Source organism: Nelusetta ayraudi, unplaced genomic scaffold (genome assembly GCF_046127955.1).
Source record: "Nelusetta ayraudi isolate G7.1 ecotype Tasmania unplaced genomic scaffold, CSIRO-AGI_Nayr_v1 ptg000071l, whole genome shotgun sequence".
NCBI lineage: Eukaryota > Metazoa > Chordata > Actinopteri > Tetraodontiformes > Monacanthidae > Nelusetta > Nelusetta ayraudi.
The window spans coordinates 2,538,802-2,560,362 of NW_027466121.1; the positions used below are offsets into that span (position 1 = coordinate 2,538,802).

The following is a 21,561-nucleotide window of genomic DNA, read 5'->3' on the forward strand; positions in this document are numbered from 1 at the left end:
AACCACTGCGCCACAATGCTGCCAAGCACCCTCCAGCCCCACCACTACCACCTTTTTTTAAAGTATTCTAAATATTTGGACTTGAAGAGTCTTTCAAGTCATTCCTTGAAAAGCTCAAGGTGCTGGCGAAGTCACGAGTGAATTGCGCTCAAGTCGTGTTTGTCATCTGATTCATGACTTGGGTCTGACTCGGGTCCAAGTCATGTGAACCTAACTTGAGCCACGGCGTGAAAATTTGCTGACATTGGCTGACACAGTTCAGCCTTGGGTCGGAGATGAGGGGTTAGCGGGGGGGAGGGGTTGGCTCACCTCGGAAGGCGTGTGGCCCCAAGTACTGGGGTTAATGCAATTTAACAATTCTGAGGGGATGGACGAGAGACATTCAGGAAACATTGTGACTGGACCCCATCTGATCATGGATAGGAATGTCAGAAAAAACGGAGAAAAAAAAAACTTGAATGTGTGATGGTGGAAGGGTTGAGGGGGCTTAAACGAGAGCCGCCACTGTGTCTGTTTCAACTGGCCATCCGGGATGCAAGAGGACGTCTCGATTGGTCCGACAGGAAGTCCTGGCATCTGGGAACCGTGGAGGGAAAGAGGGCATGTGACCTCCACTCACCACCAGCTTTACCAAATCTTGTTAGCGCAGCTAGCTGGCTCTGGGGTCATTTCCCAGTTTCCCAAGGCTCCGGGAGAGATTAGTTGTTCATTGGGGCCATCATCCAAGAGGACGGGTGACAGATTCAAAGGCTGATCTGGCCTATTAGGCTCGGATAAGGAGCAAAAGCTCAAACCCCCGAGCACACCGACGCACATCACCTCTGATGAAATCAACCTGCCTCACTGAATTCAGGACGCAGGGCGGTGACACAGACCACAGGCTCGAAAAGCAGTTCATTTGGGTGGCATTAGTCACTGCAGAAACAGTCTGTAGTATTGTCTCATGGTTCTGCAAGTATAAAAATGTTTTAAAAAAAAACAACAAAAAACATTTTTTTCCTTGGGAACTCACCCACTTCTCAGTTATCCCATTTTCTGACAGGTGTCTTATCATTTGAAATATCAATGGGATTGAAAATGAACAAGCTTTTCAAATGAAGCCAGATCCAGAGTTAAAGATGAGGTTGACTAACCTAACCTACTATACCAACCAGAAATATGTCGCAAGCTCATAGAAGTGAATGGAGCAAACTGCAATCTTCATTCTAATTCCATATTAGACCCGTTGTCAAATCTTGACTTTTTCTCAAGGATTTTTGAACAATAGAGTTTCACAATTATTCATGGATGGATCCCAAATAAACTTCAGCAACCAAGTAGGATTGAAACACTTGTTTTTCCCTGGAAATTTAACCATTTGTGAAACACATTTGTGAGTTGGTGCCCTTCAGAATCAACAGTCTCGACTCTCCGTGGTCGGTTTGTTACCTCGACTGGTCCCCCAATCAAGAAACAAGGAAACAATAAGTCATGCAATCACACGGACATTACCCGACCAAATGACTTTGATAATGCTTTTAATCAATGGGATATAGTTGAACAACCTGTCAATCATCACAGAGTAGGATATCAACAGAACGCCTGGCCTTTACTCATAGAAAATATAAAAACAATGAAACGACAGTGACATTTCTAAGACCAGAGCAGGACATACAAAAAGACTGGACAGTGTTGCAGGAGGTAAAAAAAAACTGGATGGTCCTCAAGTTTGAATTGTCTGTCTGTGTGTGTGTGTGTGTGTGTGTGTGTGTGTGTGTGTGTGTATTTGATTGGTGTGCACTAGGGGTTTGAGCAACTTCAATAAATATAAAAGTCAGACACATTGAATTTATTAGAAACCGTTTGGTCAAAGAAGGAGATGTCAGAGCGGCTATCACAAAGAGCCATGTTTTGGGGGAAGATGTGTACCATGTGTGTTGTAGTGTCTCTCTATATGTGTGCGTGTGTGTGTACGTACAACATTGTGAAATACTGTTCCTCAGTCCGAGTGCCCGAGCACACTCGGCAACGGATGAGAGGCGCTGAAGCCGTTTGTCATCAAAGACCGAATGTCGCATCAAGTTCACGTCCGACAGCTTTGATTCTGCAGTCTTTTGCCTGCCGGACACTTTATCCGCTGTGGTAAAAGGAAAAAAAAAAATCAGCTCCAACATGAGTTGTCCTCACAAACAGTGGCTGAAAGCCGCAGTCCCGCTCAAACGGTGGGGTTTTTCCCCGTCGTCGTCGTCGTCGTCTGCTGCTGCTGCTGGAGGTACGTGGGCCGTTTGACGCGCGGTTTCCTCCGCTTTGGTTTGCTCTTGGCCTTGGTTAGCTGCACCACAAAAAAGGACAAGACCACCATGGCTCCCAGGAAGGCAAACACAGGGATGGTCTGACCGACGTCCTGGTTGTAGCGACCTGGCATTATTCCTGAGGAGCAGGGGAGCAGACGCACGGCATGTTTCAGGACTCATTGTGAAATTGGAGCTCAGCAGAAAGAAACACTTCATACGTTTAGCGTTTAGAAGTTATTTTTTAGAATTTCAGAAGACGTTAAAGCGCTACACACAAAGCATAGGAAACTGCAAAATGCATTTTGTTAGAAAATAAAAGCTTGACTGCTTTGCCGCTGTGATTTACCTCCAGGGATGTCCCAGGCACTGCTCTCCCCAGGAGACAGAGGCCGCACCTGGGGACGATACGACCTCACGTTTGGCAGAGCCACTTTGTCCAGATCCACCGAGAGAAGCTTCTGGTGCTTCCACAGGTTGCTGAGAGCGAGAGAGAGAGAGAGTGAAGTGTAAGTCGGGAGGGGAGGGGCTGCGTGTGATCTTTTGTTTGAAAGAATGATACATCTAGTGTCCTTCCACCAAGTTAACAACATATTTAATGTATACTGCAGTCCGTGTTGTAATACTGTAACAGAAAAGGGGCCAACCTGGGTGCCGTCTCATTGAGTGGCTGCGGTTTCGCCCATGACAGGTGTGGGCAGGCTGGCAGTGGGCGGGGCTTAGGGTCTCCCAGGTGAGCCTCCAGGACCTTGGAGTAGCGGTACAGATGGTTCCCTGAAAAACCAAAAGGAGGAGAGACAAACAGAGCAGACTTTGTGAGCAGCAGCTGTAGAGATGAAGACCGATGCTCCAGCAGTGCTCCTGCTCTGGCTGTCCAGTTGCCCTAACGTACCCTTCAACTACATTTCAGAACCTTTCATTTCTTACTTTTACTCAAGCACAGAAGTTGAATCAGTGCTTTTACTTTCACCAGAGTATTGTATTATACAAGTATTAGGTTGCACGTTTCCACAACAATACTTCCAACAAAGTGGACTTACTGCACGTTACAATAATTTCAATATAAAACCGTGTTCCTCTTTTTTTGGATACTGACTTGAAGGATGCATCCTTTATTCTTCGAAGGATGGGTCCTTCGTAGGATGCGTCCTTCAAAGGATGCTTCCTTTGTAGGATACATCCTTCACAGAATGGGTCCTTCAAAGGACGAATCCTTTGAGTTTTAACTGCCATTCAAAATTTGGTGAGTTTTGGAGCATCTTCAGAGGGTCAAATTAGCGCTGAATCAGGACAGAATAATAATAAGAAGAAACCGAGTCCGTGTCCTTCGTAGGCTGTGTCCTTCAAAGGATGCATCCGTCGAAGGATGCTGCAGAATGGGTCCTATAAAGGATGCGTCCTTCAAAGGATGTGTCCTTTGAAGGAAGCATCCTATGAAGGACGCATCCGTACAGAAGGTGAATACTTTTGCCACTCGTACTCCTTCTTACCCTCCAGTCTCTGCGGCAGCGGGCGCTCGTTGCCTGTGGGTGCAGCCACCCTGCTGTGGGAGTGGCTGAGGCTGGGTGGAGTCATGCTGTACGAGGTGTACTGGAGGAGGGCGTCCAGGAGCCAGAAACAATCTGCCAGAACCAGATGAGACGAGACAAAAACACGTTATCGTTGGAGCCACGTCCCTCTGTTGGCGGATGTGTGGAAAGATTCACATTCAGAAGGGACATCACCTTTCTGCCTGTGGCTGTCGTCGATGCAGTTTGAGTCGCCGTAGAGGGCGATGCGACCGCCGCCGTCGGAGGGCGTCTGGTACAGTCCCAGGATGGGGACGCCCTCCACCACCGCCGTCTCCTGTTTTAACACTTCAAGACCTGCGCCAAGGAAGGAAGGAACAAAACAGTCTTGTTTATCTGAGCTGCTTTGTTTTGGATCCTGAGGTCCTCTGGCTCCGGCCTTCGAATGGTTTCAGCGGTTCAAACCAAAAACCTAGGAGTGTTTTGGTGACCTACCTCATAGGAGGACAAAACATATCATGGAATATGTAGAAAACATGGTTCAACATCAATTGAAAATGAACAAAAGCAAAGTAACAACAACATATGTGTCTTTGAAGGCCCACGGTGTTCAGCGCTTTATTGAAACGACTCCCAACATGAAATCTGAGCTGCCGAGCTGACCTTGGTCTTTGAGGGTCTTGGCGATCACTATTCCGTCCTCAGGGAAACGGGCGATGCTGCAGCCTGACGCGTAGTACACTGGAGGGAGGGAGGGAGAAGAGACAAAGGTTGAGCCATTTTTTGCGAAAAACCTCCTCGGACTGTGACGGGGAGGTTTTTTTTGTGTGTGTCTCTTACTGTCGTGGTCAGCCAGGGTGAAGTCCCCCTCGTACAGCCCGTCGCTGAACGCCATGCCCCACACGGAGATCAGGTCGTTCAGAGCCGGCACGTTGGCGCCCCCTGTGTCTGGCATCCACCACTGCCTGTAAAGTCGAGGTAGGGGGAGAACAATGAGAGGACTTTGTTAAACAGAAAAATATGTTGGGCTTCTGGTAATAAATTAAAATGCAACTACAAAAAAAAATCTTAGACACAGCAAATTCAAGAATAAAACATCTTTTTTTTTCTGCAAAAATTCACTAATTTACACCACCAGTCAAAGGTTACTGACCATGTTTTCACCTTTACAACTTTCTACACTGCAGATAGATACTGAAGGCATCATATGCCTTCAGTGAGAAACTGCAATGTCAAGTCATGAGAGTGAAAGAAAAGACATTAAATTCATTGCGTGTCCAAACTTTTGACTGGTAGTGTAAACAGAACCTGAAAAAAAACGGATTGTTAGCATATTTTATAAATAAAAATGCCAGCAACAGCAGGAGTATTATAAATGAATGATATATTTACACTGGGAGAGCACATGAGAAACAAATTAATGAGCCATTATCGTTCAATTAAAACTGAATTACACAACATCATTTTCTTAAGCCACAAAGCCTGTTGTTCATCTCGGCGACTGAGACTTTAATTCGGGGGGGATTTTATGCAACAGCTTGAGCAAGTTATGAATGGAGCAGCGAGGCAGTCAAAGTCATTTTTAGCTCTCCGTCTCTGACAACTCGTCATTTGTTTGGGAGCAAAGAGGCGAACCGACGGCTGGACCAACGCTGCCATGCACAGCTTTGTTTATCTTGCTACCGTTGTGATGCACGACAGCGTTTTGAAGTCTAAGCCAGTTGGTCGCCGTCGAGCCTCAGAGCGATTCTACAGTTTCTTTTGCGGGCGCTGATGTATATTACCACTCTGTCATTTCCAGGTCAAGGTCCGTCTATAAAAAGATTTCCAGGAAAGGAAAGTTTATGAAAACTTTGTCATTGTGACTCAGTGCTGTTTATCCCCCCCCCCCCCCTCCCACGTGTGCTACATTTACTGTTTGGGGAAATTTTTCGAACCCCGAAAGCTTTTTTTCCCTTTTCAAATAAAACTTGTTGACTGGTTCCAGAGCAACACTTTGGCTCGCATCCCTCATCAGAGACCATCGGTCTGTGATGAGGTTTGTTTGGTGCTCAGCGGCGAAGCAATCAGCTTTTAGCAGCAGCTGTAAAAAGCCTGTGGTGACGGTGTTAAGCTCTTGTCAGTCAAATCTGGCAGACCACTGTGAAATTGCAGTCGGCAGCATCCATTATGGAATGTTTGGTTTCACAACTACTGACGGAGGTTTGTGTTGTTTTGGTTTAAAAAATAAGGTTAATGAGAAAACAAGAAGTAAAGCGAATAAAGTTTGGCGCTGTATCTTTCACGCCAAAGGAGAAACAAAAGAACAAAAAAAGAATAAGAATAGAATAGAAAAGAATAAAAGAAAAAGAATAGAAGTCCTTGGATACCCCCGATATTGTTCTTGAGAGAGGAGATGGGTGAGTTCAACGCGACGATCCAGGATCCATCTAATTTTACCCAGTGAAATTTCACCAGTACTTTAGAATGTCCGTCGGACAACTTGAAGGAACTGCTCTGTCAACTGGCTGCATGTTTGCAGAGGGAGAGGACAAATTACCGAGAGCAGTTTGATCCGCAAAGTTTTGATGTGATGTCGTTGACTTGCCAACATCACTTTGATTGATCAGAGGTCCAACCGTTCGACTTTTCGCCTCTGCAAAATTCGACGCATGAGCGAGAAAATAACAGCTGCTTTTTCGCAGTGCGGAAATGTGCTGCCTGTTGCTTTTTTTCTTTTTAAACCTCTTAAAAGTCAATGCAAGAGGACAGTGTATTTATGCAGCACTCTAACTGGTACAGAGTGCCCTTCGCTTGTAGTTGCTGTGAAAGTGAGCGCACGGCGTGACGCGGAGCCCACCTGGTGTTCTCGTCGTAAAACTTGACCTTCCTCATGACGGAGGTGTTGTACCAGTCACTGAAGACGATGAGCGACAGGCCGTTGTCGATGTCTCTCCTCAACTTGGTGATCTCCTCTGGGAAATATTCCTCTTCACTGTCCACCATCAGCAATGTGCCTGCAGCAGGGAACCACCGGGGGAAAAACAACCTCTCTAGGTCACCTACCGCTAAAAATCGAACGCAAAAAGCGCAATTTTTTTTTTTTTTTTTTTTTTTTAAAGCTAACTTTCTCACCATACTGGCTGGCATCAAAGCAGGTGAGAGGCGCGCCGAGCACCTCCACAAAGTAGCCCATGCTCCTCAGGTGCTGGTACATGTCCCTGAAGTTAGTATGGATGTGATCCCCGTTCCTGAAAAGAAAAAGGATGAGTTTTAGTTGAAACTGTTCAAAAAAATCAAACGGCCTAAAATAGAAGGTAAGAATGATTAAAAAAAAAAAAAAAAAAAAAAGGCTTCACCAGTCCAGCGGGTCGTTCTTCATGCGCAGGTTGTCACGAGGAAAGTATCCCGGGGGGTAACGAAGGTTGTGGTATTGGTTCCACAGCACCCTCTTGCTGCGGGGGGGAGTCGGTACGATTTTCACCTTGATGGGCAGCTTGACAGTGGAGGTTATCTCACCACCCACCTCAGACTGCCATTGGGTCAGGGGACAGAAAAAAAAAACAGATCGGTTACAATTGATTAGGATTGACCAGCTGGAGTGACTGACAGCACTGATGAAGGATGAGTCACAGCAGGATCCAGGAAGTTCGACAAGGCTGCACCTCTGACTGTCACTGTGTTTCTGTAAAATGTCAAGTGAATTTTAAGCGAACCAACATAAACTAATTTCACAAGTTTATGTATGTTTCCATTGAGTGATTTGGTGCCAACAAATGAGGCCACTCTCAGCTGTCATTCATCTGTGACAAGCCGCACAGGTAATGAGGTCGAGGACACTTTGATCTTCTCATCACATCCATACAGATGAGTCAATGCTAAAGGCCACGTTGCCCTGCTTGTTATGGAAAACATCCGGGAAGAGCTCCAGGTCACAGGAACTCAGTGTTCACCAGGTCGGACCTCATTTGGTAAAAACCCATTTCCATTAAATAAATTAGCTCTGATTCACAAAAGGCCAAAACCACTTCAAACAAGCGTAAAAACTTAATTTCAAATTAGACAAAGTACCTTCAAATTAAGCCCTTTCCATAAACTTTTTATGGAAATTCACTAAAAGGAAGCTCGCAACTCATTTAATACTGAATGAAACTGCATGTGTTTAGCATATTCAAACAGCAGGGGACACTTTAAGATGTAAAAACTGCAAGAGCCTCACATCATTCTCAGCGGGTGATGCCACTGTGACCATGACGTGACCTTGAGCGATGCCCTCCCAGGATGCAGCTTTCTTGGCCACGGAGATGAACACGGCCAGGTAGCCGGCCCAGGGCCACAGCACCGGCGAGTAGGACACCGCCACGTCAATGTGGTCGCCGTTCTGGGGGAGGTACGGCTGCCAAATGGGCTGAACACAAGAACACAAGAGACGGAGACACATTCAAAATCAACTTTCTTTAACTTCAGGTGGTTTGCCACATCAGGCATCAGACATCAGGCTTTTCCTACCTAAAATCAAAGACTTAAATGAAAAAAAAAGACATAAAACAACAAACAAAAACGTTACAAGACAACGACTGGTTTTGTTCACACCTTGCCAACAATCCTGCCCGTCACACCCATCCCATTGAGAATGGTGACGTTGACGATGGTGGGCATCCCTCCATAGTAGATGGGCTGAGAGCAGTAAGGCCACATGTAGGGACACTCTGTCAGGTCGATGTAGCTCGGAGACAGACTAGGAGGAGACAAAGACGTAAAAAAAGAGAAAAAAAGAAAAGAAAATTCAACAATTTCTCCCAAATATAAAGGAACACTCCATCAAAAGGTTGGTCACACATCCATCAACATGGATTAAAACTTCATATTTAGGCTGTTTATTAATGGAAAAAAGACAGAAAGAAAGAAAGCACCTCAGACTGCACACAATGAGGTCAATAAGTCAATATCCAAACAAAGTAAAAAAACAAAAAACAAATGATACTAAGAGTTGGTTCTGGAGCACACGGAGAGTATAAGAATGTGAGACTGATTTAAAAATCAATACATGAGAGAGGAGCTCTCCAGTTTCTTAAGAGTTTGCACTGACTGCCAAGTTGGTTTAATATCGATTGCAAAGATTGAACTGAGAACATATAAAAATGAACTTCAGGGGCCACTTCTTCTTTCTGTTATTTTACTGTGAGAAGAAAACATTTACATACAGCACCTAATGAAGGCTGCAAGGAAAGATCGATATCGATGTGGATTAATCCAACACTTTTTTCACAATACTCAACTCATTTCGCAGGAACGTGAAAAAAAGGAATGTTTTTCTTTAAAAAAAAAACAAACAAAAAAAACAATCAAAATTGGAGCATTTGAGCTGTTGTAACATAATGTTGTCAATATAAATTGCTTTGTTTCCTGTCCGTCCTGATCAGCGTGTGCAGGGACGCTCACCTGGCCTGAGGTCTGTAGCTGTTCAGGATCTGGTAGGCTCTGATCAGGTCCAGCTTCCCATGGCCCTGCTCAAACATGTTGACCCCCGGCAGCCTGCGGGCAGAGGCGATCAGAGCCTGCTTCATGGAGGCTGGGTTCACCAGCTCCCTGTTCAGGACGGTGCTGCGGGACAAAGCAAAGGAGGAGAGCCTTTGTTAAGTCTGTACGCGGCCGGTGCCAAGTTTCTGCACCGCTCCGATACCAAGGCGGTAGGGAAAACAGAGGGGCGGGGCCATGATTTTATGCACGTGTTTCCTGTTTGTGTGATTCTTAGGGGTCAGCGACATAAAAATCGTATTTAGAGTTCTTTTACATGTTTTTTTTTCATATATTTGATGTCTTCAGTATCTATCTGCAGTGTAGAAAGTTGTAAAGACGAAAAAAAAATTGCATGAGAAGGTGTGTCCAAACATTTGACTGGTAAGTGTATATGTAAACATAGACAGAGCACTGAAATTTTGTTACTTTGCAGCTCACGGCGGGAGGAGAACAAGACAGTAAAAGTATAAAGGTATAAAACTACGTCAGTGTAGTGCAAATAATCAACAACAGTGGAAAATACAAATGCAAATAATCTGGAAGTACAAGAGAAAAAGAAAAAAGAATACAAGGCACGACAAAGTTTAAGAAAAAAATTCACCAGTGCAAAATACGGGGAAAAAAAAAAAAAAAAAAAGGCAACGATGTAACAAAATACAAACCAAACAAACAAAGTCAACGACGCAACAAAAAACACTTTCCCACTGGGGTGGTGCCATGTTTCATCCCTGCAATGTGAGCTCACTGAGAGGGCTCAGTTGCAGCGTTGGAACAAGAGGGCTTTCACCGCGTGAAGAGCGGATGTGCGCTGACAAGGAATAATAGCCGACATTAATCAGCGCCACACCTCGCCTCCCCTGGGACACGTCTCAGCGCTCATGCAGGATCGCGGCACAGCAGACAATAATTGCAGCAACAGCCTGACTTGGATGCTTTTAGTCGCGGCGGCGGCAGCGGGAGAGTTTTAAAAGTGCTTGGCAACGTAAACTTGCGGCGCTGCAACAATTTCAGTTGAGAGGACAGCAGAGAAGCCTGGATTTTCCAATGAATAGCCGGGCTTCTGTGCATTGACCCAAACAGCAAATATCGCCTCAGGCGAATTAAAACTGTGGCAGCTTGATGGCTGGATTGAATTAAATTGTCTTGTGTTGCCCCGCGCTGCATGAAAACAATCAACTAGAAGAGTAACTGCCTCATGGATTCATGTCTCGAGCACCAAGAAGAAGAATCAAGACAGATAAGAGGATTTGAAGACATGAGAGACTTGGGGATGTCATGATAAGAGCCGTCGCTATCAATCAGTTTTTCGGACACTGACCTGGCAAGCAGAGTTACGGCACCGGCCACGACCGGAGAAGCCACACTGGTGCCAGAAAGAGAGCGACATCCCTCTTTCATTCCGGACCCTCGAACGCCTGAGCCGTAGGTGACGATGTCAGGCTTCACCCTGCCGTAACCTCCCGGCAGCTCCTGAACACAGACACACAAGAGGGGGAGGTTGAGCAAAAGGGAAAGTCTGTCTCTCGCGTGTGTACAGCGGCACTCATTTTTTTTAGAGGCTAAATGGTCTTGCACTGGATGGAGAGAATAAAATGCTGGATGTGTTGTCTGCTCCTTCTGGCCTGGATCAGAGAGCCGGTCGAGCCTTCATCAGATGTCTGCAATGGCAGCTACTTGATAAAGTGGTTGCGTGTGCGCAGATGGGCATCTGATTAGGGATCAGGGGCTCCATCATGCCTGACTGGCTGCTAAAGACTTCAGAAAGGAGGCCTTTCTGAAGCAGACGTCAGTTGACTCAGTGTGTGTGTGTGTGTGTGTGTGTGTGTGTGTGTGTGTGTGTGTGTGTGTGTGTGTGTGTGTTTGTGCGCGTTCCCCCACCCAGGTGGTCATGCCTCTGGAGGAAAAGCGTGCAATGTTGTCCTCAAAGTCGATCCCGCCGACGCCGATAACGTCCATCTGGTCTGCAGGGTTGTTTAGCGTGCTGAGTAAGACAGAAAGATCATCAGCGTGACTCATCTGACCTGCTTTTGTCCTTTTAATGACCCGTTTAAGCAGATGTTTAGTGTGGCTATTATGGCCAGTTGCCCAATTGCTTGGCATTATAGTTCAATAAAAAAAAAAAAGGCTAATTTCTGTCAACTGAACCATGCGTACGACACCTAGTGTAAGTGATCCTTCCTCAAACAAGATGCCTGATTTAACATGAGGAGAAAAACAACTGTGTCGGGGAAATGGAGGTGTCTTCCTACCCATATAGAGGTCCGTCGTTGCCAATAGCAGAGACCATGATAACCCTGTTGGCAGTGAGCTCCCACACCTTGTCCACAAAGGGGTGGTCCATGAAGTCAGGACCACCGATGCTGAGGTTTAGAACGTCGATCTTCTTGAGGATGGCGTAGTTGAATGCGTCCAGAAACCAGGAGGTGTAGGATACCTGGGGGGTGACAAGGCAACGATTTGATTTTTTTTTTTAGTTTTTGCATATTTCAGAACAAAATAAATAAACAAGTACAAATGCATCATTGGTGCGTTTTAACATGTATGTATTTCAAATGCAGACATTGTACTTCAGAACACTTAATATTATTTAGTATTAAGAGGGAAAAGCTCTCATTCTGAAGAACCTTGCAAATTATAATAACAAATGATTTTCTTTATATATTTACAAGCAAATTAGCATGACGACAGCTAAATATAAACAGCAGGGAGTCCTCAACACAACTGTGCGTGCTTTTACATGTGGAAAAAAAACAGTGCTGTTCTCTTTGTACCTGGTTGTTAGTGAACACTCTGAAGATGTGAAGCTCTGAGTCGGGGGCGAAGCCCTGACACTCCCTCATGCTGGCGATCACCCCCGCCACAAATGTGCCGTGGCCCAGACCTGAATCCAGGACAAGAGGAGATCATCAGTCAGCAACGCATTCAGCAGATACACAGTCAATAGCTGTTTCCATTGTGCAAAACCTAAATCGTTGAAAGGTTTTCATAAAATAATCAAAAACAAAACAACTACATCTCAACGTGGACGACAAAGAGATGGAAGCGTGACCATCACCGCCCACTCACTCACCATCATCCAGCGTCTTTTCATTGGTCCAGTTGGTCCTCTCCTTCACGTTCTTAAAATGCGGGTGCTTCTCACTCAGGCCCGTGTCAAACACCGCAACCTTCACACCGGACCCTTGGCGTACGCAGGTGGAAAACACGCAATTAGCTCCGACACGCCACTGAAACCAAAGGCGAGTTGCCAGGTGGCCAGGCAGTGGAGATGCTACCGACCTGTGTGTCCCATCTGCCAGAGAACATCAGCCTGGAGGATCTGGGCCACGTGGCGAGGGATGGCCCGCAGCAGACGCCTACTCGAGTGGCGGCCTGTGGCGTGCCAGAACCCGGAGCCCAGCGACAAGCTGGTCCGTCGGAACGGCCGGGACGACTGCCACGACTGCCATTTCTGTGTCCCGCGGGTGGCGTTGCTGGGAGAGCAAGGCTCAGGTGCTGCAGGGACAAGAGACAAGAGATGTAGTAACACATTGGCAAGGGGGTAAAACAGGAATATGGCTAATGTACTGTTGCTGCCAGCAGAACCATTCTCACCAAGCTCAAATTTCACATTTTCAATGCAGATATGATTTGAATCCCATCATTTTGCACGATTGTTGTAAAAAAAAAAAAAAAAAAGTTGTAATCTCGATTCATTCTTGCAGCAATCTCATTTCTAAATGCCAACCATTCTGTGGCATTTTCTTTTTTCATTCAGGACATCAGCTGCAACAAAATAAGCGCTCCTAATTTGACCCGCAACATTTTCACTTGGGACATTGCCTGCACAAAAACGAACACTCCTACTTTCACTTTGCACCGTCTTGGCGACAACTTGAACACCTCAAATGATCATTATTATTTATTATATTTTTTGTTCTGCTCTTTTGTCAGATAATAAGTGTAATAAATATTTGTTTTGAAAAAAAAAACGTAAGAGAATTGTGATCTCAGTTCTAAACAAAACAAAAAATTGGGATAGAATCGTGATCTCAATTCTAAACCCAAAAAAATCGCAATCTCAATTTTTAACAAAAAAAAATTGTGAGAGAATTGTGACCTCAGTTCTATACAAAAAAAAATCTGAAAGAATCATGATCTCAATTCCAAACAAAAATCACAATCTCAATTCTAAACCAAAAGAAATTGTGATTGTCGTTCTTTTCAGAATCATGCAGCCCTACTATCACTGCAGCCTTGTTTCAGCCAGTATTATTCCAATATGCATGACATGCATGCAGAACAAAATAACATAAGGTCATCAGCAATCATCAGCAGAGCACTGTGGTGCTGTTCAAAGCCTTTAAAGTAGAAGGCAACAGCAGGGGAAAAGCCAGGGCTCTCATCATTTCAGCTAATTATCTCGCTAACAGAGAGAATTTAGCACTAGAATTAAAAACGCCTAAAAAAAACACACAGATTGGCTTTTAATGGAACTTTTACTGATCGTGAAAGGGCTGAAGGTGCACTTGGTGAATCATAAAGTCCATTCACATCCCTGTTTGATGATTCAAATGATGTTAAATATGCACTCAACCTTTGCGATAATTAAATATACACAGCCCAGTTGAGAAACAAACCATTTGATTACTCAGTGAAGAAGAGTAAATAGGAGGAAACGGTCTGCAACACCTCCAGCAGGGCCCAGAATGTTTTACACACACATTACAGCCATGTACGTCATTATTTTTTATTGAATTTTTAATCTTCCACATCATGCATTTTAGAGGGGGTGAAAGCTGGCGCCATTAACCGGAACCATGAACATCTGTACAACGCACACGACGCAAAGCTCTGGAAAAAGGCCCAGGACCAGGATTAACTGAGGAGACGTGATGGCTGAAAGTGTCAAACAGATTGTCAGTAACTGAGTGTCACACAAGCTGTGTTTCCAATACCCCTAGAATTGCGCAAAAACCTAAATATCACAATAAAAAAACTGGTAATGGAAACACCTGCAAATCGCAATTGTACTTGGTCGAAATTTTAGAAATATCGCTTTTATTTTGTGAAAAACTGGAATGGAAACGCAGCTACAGTCATGTGTCAGGACTAGTTTTTAACCTTTTTGAACTTTGTAACAAGCAATGTGTACATATATTCAAGTAAAATTTTACTGACACTTATCGTAAAAAGTTTAAAACCTGACTTCAGACTTTGTGTCTGAATAACCTAAACTACTGAAATGACCCCCAAACTCATCCTTTGTTCTGCAGCTCCACACATTCTCCACACGTTCTCCATGTTTACACAGGCTGGATGGTGCACACTGCACTCGCTCATCCTTCTCCAGATACTTTAACTCCCCAAGTCCCCTCCCACTTAGAAAAAAAAAAAGACCATGCCCCCACCACACTGAGTCACTAAACACAGCCGTTCTTTGTCCCAGCTCAGATCCGCCAACACAACACTAACACCCGGAGCAGCATCGACACTCGGCCTGTTCTTCATCTGAAGGCACACAGAGTGAAAACACAAAGTTCCGTCTGACTTACACGGGACGTATTTTAGCATCCGGAAAACCTTGCGCTGCGGCGTCACCCTCTTGATGTACGGGTGGTCCTCCAAGGTCAGCAGGCTGCCGGGCGAGGCTTGCCGGATGTGGACCAGCTCGAAGTCGCTGGGGAAGTCGGAGGCCGGGTTCTCCCTGGGGACGATGTGCCACTCCAGGGCCCCGTCGCCGGCGTTCCGCAGGGCGCTGCGGATGTACAGGCTGCGCGCTTTGGCTGAGAAATAGCCGGTGAAACCGATGATGTACTCTGCGGCGACAAGGAAGAGGAGGAGGAGGTTGAAGTCGCGAAAGCAATGTGGCAATGGTGACAGCGTTAAGCTGCGCTTCTGGTGCTGTAGGCATACAGCAGGACGCTTTATTTCAACGTGATCGGACGAGGAATGCACGATTAGAAATCTTTTGACCCCATAGACTTGCATGTCATATAAGGAGACAGCGCACTCAGGTCACTTTGCATTAGTGTTGTGCCATCTGAAGATTCATCTTTTTGCTGAGCGTACTGAAAGGACTCACTTCCTGAAATGACTGGTTCATTTCTCGGTTCAGTTTAGTTCTTTATGCACTATTGGTATGGTGGTGATCCACAATCATTTAGACAGGGCTCTGGAAGCCGAGTGGCCAGACATGCCAAGAGGAGGTCGTCGTCGCAGACAATTCCTGGATGAGAATGTAACATGTGCGCTAAGAGCGGCTGCCTGGGTCCAGTTTTAACGGGCTGTAATTGAAACCATACGGTGTCTTCGCTGCTTTAAAACGTGAGTCGACTGTCAGGGCACGTGACGTGGCTTTGGATGTGACAAAGGACTTTCTCTAAACGTGTCGCAGGATTAACAGGCCGCAGCAGACCCACTGTGGTAGCTTCAGTTTCCTTTCAGTATTTCTTTTTCTCACAGAGCCTCTTCTGTGAAATCCCTTGTCTTGTTTAACGCCTTTTCAAAACTGTGTACACTTTTCATTTATATTCTACACTTGTGTATTGTTGATTTGCACTGAATAATCACTCCTTGCTGTTGTCAATTCCGCCTGACAACACGACTCCCTTGTGATTAAGGTGTATCTTAATCACAAGGGAAATTTGTTTTTTAATAAATCTTGTCTTGTTATTAAATTTCTTATTTTTGCCACAGAGCCTGATGTTGCTGTTTTGTATCAGCTGCAACTTTAAACTATGGAATAAAAAAAAAGGGAGGCCTGGGGTATTTTCTGTGGTGCATTTAAGGCCCGAATATTTTTGTTTTGGCAGAATTTAGCAAACAACCGCCACAACAATGTTCAATAAAATACCGGAGGAATTTCTGTTGGAAAAACATTTTGACTTGAAGAAGATTTGGAAATTTTCCCCTTACCGTGTTCCACCACCTTCGTGGAGAATTCCAATTTCAGAGTTGAGTGAGAACAGTTGGAGTCGGAGGGAGAGGACAGGGGCTTCTGGTTGTCGGTCTGACCAGAGTCTGATTGAGCTCCTCCCAGTGGCTCCATCCCCACTAACGGCAGGAAGCCGACCAGCAGCCCCAAAAGCACCGATGCCCACACGGGAAGCAGGGGCATCTTGAGTTGTGGCGCGAGAACAAACCGTTTGGAAAACAGCGGGCGCGCTTGGTTTGGATGAAAACGTTCAGGTCCAAAGCTCCGAAACAGAGTCCATAGTGCAAACGGCCGGAGCAGCTAAAACGATTTCTTTCTGCGTTTCCGCTCCATGGTGCAGGTCCAGGGTGGTGGTCAGTGGCGCTGCCCGAGTGGGAATGTGTCAGCCATGTTGAGAGATGGTGAAGGGGTCAGCCCAGTGTGATCAGTGGGCAGGGAGGAGAGGTGTTCAGGGCAAAGAGTAGTGCCGGCGGTGCTCCACTGGAATGCCTTATATTGCTGGATCTGGGAGGGACGGAGAAGAAAAATTGATATTATGAAAGGTGACCTTGAATGCCTTGTGATCATTATGAGAGCGTGAAAATCAGCGAAGATGCGCTTAACACGTTGGGAACGTTTTCGTGTTTAATGAGAACCATTTCCAATCTCTTATTCTCCTGCAACGGCAACAAAGATATCTAAAGAATGACAGGCAGACAGGTTCTTCTGCCCCTGCCACAAGTGACATGAGCCACTCCTTTTCATTTGGTCACACGTGAAGAGTTTGTACTTCCTCGAGGGATTGTCCCTGTTCCTGGATAACGAGTACCGAGATAAAACTTTATCTTACCTGCATGCATGACGCAAACAACCAGCGGCAATTAACCTGCAGTGAGACACTGCCAGTGAGCTGCTATTGTCGCTGCCAATAATAAAGTAAAAGCAACCCACGCAGCAGAAATGGTGAAAACATAATGGACCGACGAGGAAAACCTGCTACACTGGCTGACTGGTGGACCCCAAACTGTGCGATACGCGAGACCCAAGCGTGCACGTGCACGGACCCTTCTGGCCAGCGTCGTAAGAGAGACTTGAAAAGTAGGTACAGATCATTTCCTCGTGGCTCGAGGCTCAAACAGCCCTGTGGTCAATCGCACACATCCGTGTGCAGACAATAAACACACACACACACACACACACACACACACACACACACACACACACACACACACACACACACACACACACACACACACACACACACACACACACACACACACACACACACACACACACACAGCAGCGGAGCCCAGGAGATAATAGCAAGGTGGGTCCAGCAGCCATACATTATAAACATACATGCTTTTGTAAATGTACAATGGCACACCAGTCACCGGTGGCATTTTGTTGCAAATGTTAGATGATGTAAATTGTATATGTAGGTTTATACATGTCAATCCGTGCAGCACTTACGCCCCAATATGCACAAAAGACCCCACTGCATTTCAGTGAGAGTGAATAAGCATTTGTTCTTAGCATTTGCTGTATCCAAGGAGGCACACCTCCTACCCTCAATACAAAATGCGTTAGTGGGCTGCCTTAAAACACATAGTGGTGCAAGATAGCAACCAACTGCGAGCAAGACCACTGCTGTGTGTACACATGAAGAAAAAAAACATTCTAAAAGGTAGAACAACCATTTATTTTTACAGGTAGCATTTTGAGCTTTTGCAGCTTAGTCCTGGCAAAATTTACACACTGTACCTTTAAAAAACAACATTGTGCTTGAAACTCAAGGGATATATTTGCATTAAACAGGGCGGGGGGGGGGGGGAACCTCTGTAAAAGCCTGTTATTATGCTGTGGAACCACTGGCTATGTTACTCTACTGCTGTGCACAACACGTGGACGCCATGCTCTAACACTGAGGGAGAAGCTAAACAGTTAGCAGCACGTGTGTATATGTGCGTACAAGCAATGGTAGCGGCCAGCCTCATTGAGATATAATGGAGATTCCCCTCAAGAACTTGCTTTGGATTCAAATGCATGTAAAAAAAAAAAAAAAAAAAGGGGGCTCCGAAGCGATCAATTTCAGCACTTCAGCTGCTCCAATGTAAAGTAGTGTAAATCAGTATGTCAATATACAACAAGAAGGTTGAGAAGTTCATATTTGGCCCAAGTTTAAAATTTTTTTCTGTTTTGTTTTTTTTTGGAAGTATTCAAAATACATAATCAGTAGTTATGGTATATTAGACAAAATGCTCGCCAATCGAGCATCTACCGACCTTTCATAACCAGCCTGCCGTCACGCATGCATTACCTACGAGTTCACTCGTAACAATACAAATTCATTTGATAGATGTAGAGGAAATCAAAAGCAGCACAAAGCCTCATTCTTACTTTTCCCCCTGTAGGTGTTGTTACTTTATTACCCCCTGCCGAGCTTAATGATGCAGGAAGGAAGAACTGCTGGAGGAGTGATGTGGGTTCAGACGATATAATTAAAAGCCCCTGGCTGGGCTAGCCTGGTCTGGTCTGGTCTGACAGGCGTGTGGGAGGGGGGTGTAGGGGTTTGGGTGGGGGTTCAATCACTAGTTCCTGCTAAGGGGCCGGATCCCCTGCCTGTGAGACAACAATACAGCCAGCTAAGAACTACTGGTCTGGAGACTGGGGTTGTTAAAAGAGAAAGGAAAACAAAAGCCCCAAAGGTTAAAGCAGGGCTGGGTTTGCATTTGTCAACAAAACACCAGGCCACAAAAAAAAAAAAAGGGCATCCAACCTCTGGGCAGACTAGTGGTCAGTGGAAGACACCCGCCCAGCATGGTGAGAGGAGAGATGAGGGAAATGTTGACCCTGTTTTCCAGCAGAAATCTGGTTTAATAGCCGTTTGTCGACTTGTTAATTGAGGAGGGAAAACCCTGCATACATCAGACTACAGTAGGCATGGGCAAACTACGGCCCGGGGGCCATATGCGGCCCGTGAAGAAATTATTTTACACTACACTACACTTACTTACCATAAGTGATAAAATGGCTATATTTCATCAGAAGTTTTTTTGTTTTGTTTTGTTTTGTTTTTGAGCGTTTTAGGAGTCAATTTCAATAAAGAGCTAAATACCGTAGGGCTCCAACGACATATTTTTGTTGTAACGCTTTTGTTCATTTTCAATTGACATTAGAACCACGTGTTTTCTACTGATCCCATGATATATTTTTTCTCCTATGAGGTGGCCCACGAAAACACTCCATCCATCTGCTCCTGCTACGGCCCCCATTGTGGAATTTTTAGAACCCACGGTGGCCAAACCAGTCCAAAAAGTTTGCCCACCACCTGGACCAGGGTCTGAATGCTACGGAATTGTATTTTGGTGCAAGACAGGTTTTAAATGCGCAACCATTGCTTTATTTTCAAGCGCTATTAGTCCATGTGGCCCATATCCTCAACGACATACATTTAAGTAGCTAATTAACATGGTGCGGACATACAAACTATATGCTGGAGCTTGACTGGCTCTTTATACGATAGAGAGACGGGCTTCACGCACAGCATTTTTGCCTAAAGTAACGAAACTCAGCTGCTACTGCTACTAACTGAACAACAAGACAAAGGATGAATCGCAGCCAAACAGCAAAGCCTATCGACATAAACATCGCAAGCAGCAGCAGGCATGCTGAAGGTTTGGGCTAGGCAAAGGAGACGGCTACTCTATCCACTGAAGCCAAAGGAGGCCATTTAAACAACTTACTTGCAATTCAATGAAAGCTACACTTAGTCGGTGTGAAAGCAGTCAGTGTAAATGTCAAGTGTTTTTTTTCTTTCTTTCTTTCTCGACCAAGCACTCTCACATGTATCTGTAGCACTCGCTAGCTAGCTTGGGAATATTTTTTTTCGTGCTAGTGGTGTGGCAAAAACAGGATACTCACCGAGCTGTACAACGCACGGTTCGTCAAAAGTGTATTTTCATATCGTTTACTGCGGATGTATTCGCCAAATTGTAGTTGTAAAGTAGAAGTTATGTTAACATCCACGGAACAAAAGCTCGCATCGTTGTGACTTAACGCTACAGCCGCAGATCTCTGACGTCTGGTTATCGAGGGTTGCCAGGTTTGCTTATCCTACTAGTTCTCCCAACAGGTACCTTTGCTATGCCCTTAATAGTACATACATTGTTTCATTAAAAGAAATTGAACTGCAAATTATTAGCTAAACTTTACATAATTTCTGTTGCTACAAGTATCTATTTCGTCGATGAAAATCACGCTAAATAATGGGGGGGAAAGATTTTTACCTACAGGTTTGGCAACCCAAAGAGCCCATTGTTTTGCCGGCAGATGTCGCTGTTTCCTACGATCTCTTTGGTTGTTAAATGACGACTGTTATCCCAGTACACCTGTTTGTGAGGTCATGTCATTAACGTAGGTTTGGCACAAGTTGGACCGTTTTAACGATATGTTTGGTAAACTCTGATATTTTCTGTTAAATTATACTGTAGTGAAGTGTAAATGTAATATAGATACGTTGCTTTTGGTCTTTTTTTTTTTTTTTAATAATTTGTTTTGATTCAGTTTTTCACAAATTGTTATAATGGTGAAACATACTTAATTCAAATTAGTAAAAACGAACTCAAAACAACGCAATGAAAAGAGGTGAAAACCTCTTATGGGTTGTAATCCAAACATTGTATAAATCAAAATTTATAGAAAAATTCTATATATAAAACTAAAAGTTTTGAACTGTTATATAGACTGACTTTTAATATTAAATGTACTATACGTGTATTGTGTATTGATGGTCTGAAATAAAAGCTTCATTGTATTCCATTTCATTGTAAGCAATGCTTGTAATTATAATTATATATATATATTTGCATAATTGAGTTTGCAAACTGGGGAAAATGCTGTTATTTTTGTTACTTACTGCCATCTAGTGGTGTGTGTCTAAAATGCAACTAATCTAACGTTCACGGATAAGATCGCAGGTGCAATTATGACAATTTCATATGACAGTGTTAGGTTAGTATGCTAATCTAACACTGTCATACACGATATATGCACTATACAACAACAACACACTAATGAAAGTAAAAATGCAATGACAACAGTAATTGTGTTGGCATGATGTGTGCGCGCGCGCGCGTGTGTGTGTGTGAGTGAGTGAGATAAATAAGAACAAAGCAGGTTTGAGATTTCTTTTATTGGCACGTACGTCTTCACCATTTAAAAAAAAAAAAAAAAGTTAATATTTGAAGAATCAGAGTGTTATCATTTACACACACATATTAACAAAAGACAAACAACTGTTTTCAGGTAACAGTGTTGAGTTGGCTACTTCATTTAGGACCACAGCATTTATATAAAAATCACAGAGATATATAAAAACACAACATGA

General features: G+C 44.5%; 1 protein-coding gene across 1 annotated transcript; it reads right to left on the minus strand.

The window, feature by feature from the left end:
• Window positions 1-1,500: 1,500 nt before the first annotated feature.
• mbtps1 (membrane-bound transcription factor peptidase, site 1) lies at window positions 1,501-20,270 on the minus strand. Its single transcript, XM_076042636.1, has 22 exons — window positions 20,097-20,270; window positions 16,175-16,697; window positions 14,812-15,075; window positions 12,557-12,772; window positions 12,348-12,458; window positions 12,049-12,158; window positions 11,527-11,711; window positions 11,156-11,258; window positions 10,596-10,747; window positions 9,200-9,361; window positions 8,351-8,495; window positions 7,977-8,165; window positions 7,117-7,289; window positions 6,893-7,008; window positions 6,618-6,774; window positions 4,619-4,743; window positions 4,442-4,519; window positions 3,995-4,135; window positions 3,761-3,892; window positions 2,918-3,044; window positions 2,620-2,750; window positions 1,501-2,409 (listed from the first exon to the last, which is right to left on the minus strand). Exons 2-22 carry the CDS (start codon window positions 16,374-16,376, stop codon window positions 2,195-2,197), a joined length of 3,234 nt encoding a protein of 1,077 aa, XP_075898751.1. The 5' UTR covers window positions 16,377-16,697; window positions 20,097-20,270; the 3' UTR covers window positions 1,501-2,194.
• Between the last annotated feature and the right edge of the window lie 1,291 nt (window positions 20,271-21,561).

Excerpts from the sequence above, each read along its gene's own strand:
- mbtps1 (XM_076042636.1), bottom strand. The coding sequence starts at position 16,376 with ATGCCCCTGCTTCCCGTGTGGGCATCGGTGCTTTTGGGGCTGCTGGTC. Across the intron at positions 8,166-8,350 it reads CGGGCAGGATTGTTGGCAAG|CCCATTTGGCAGCCGTACCT; the intron begins GTGTGAACAAAA and ends TCTTGTGTTCAG. Across the intron at positions 7,290-7,976 it reads CATCACCCGCTGAGAATGAT|TCTGAGGTGGGTGGTGAGAT; the intron begins GTGAGGCTCTTG and ends ACCCAATGGCAG.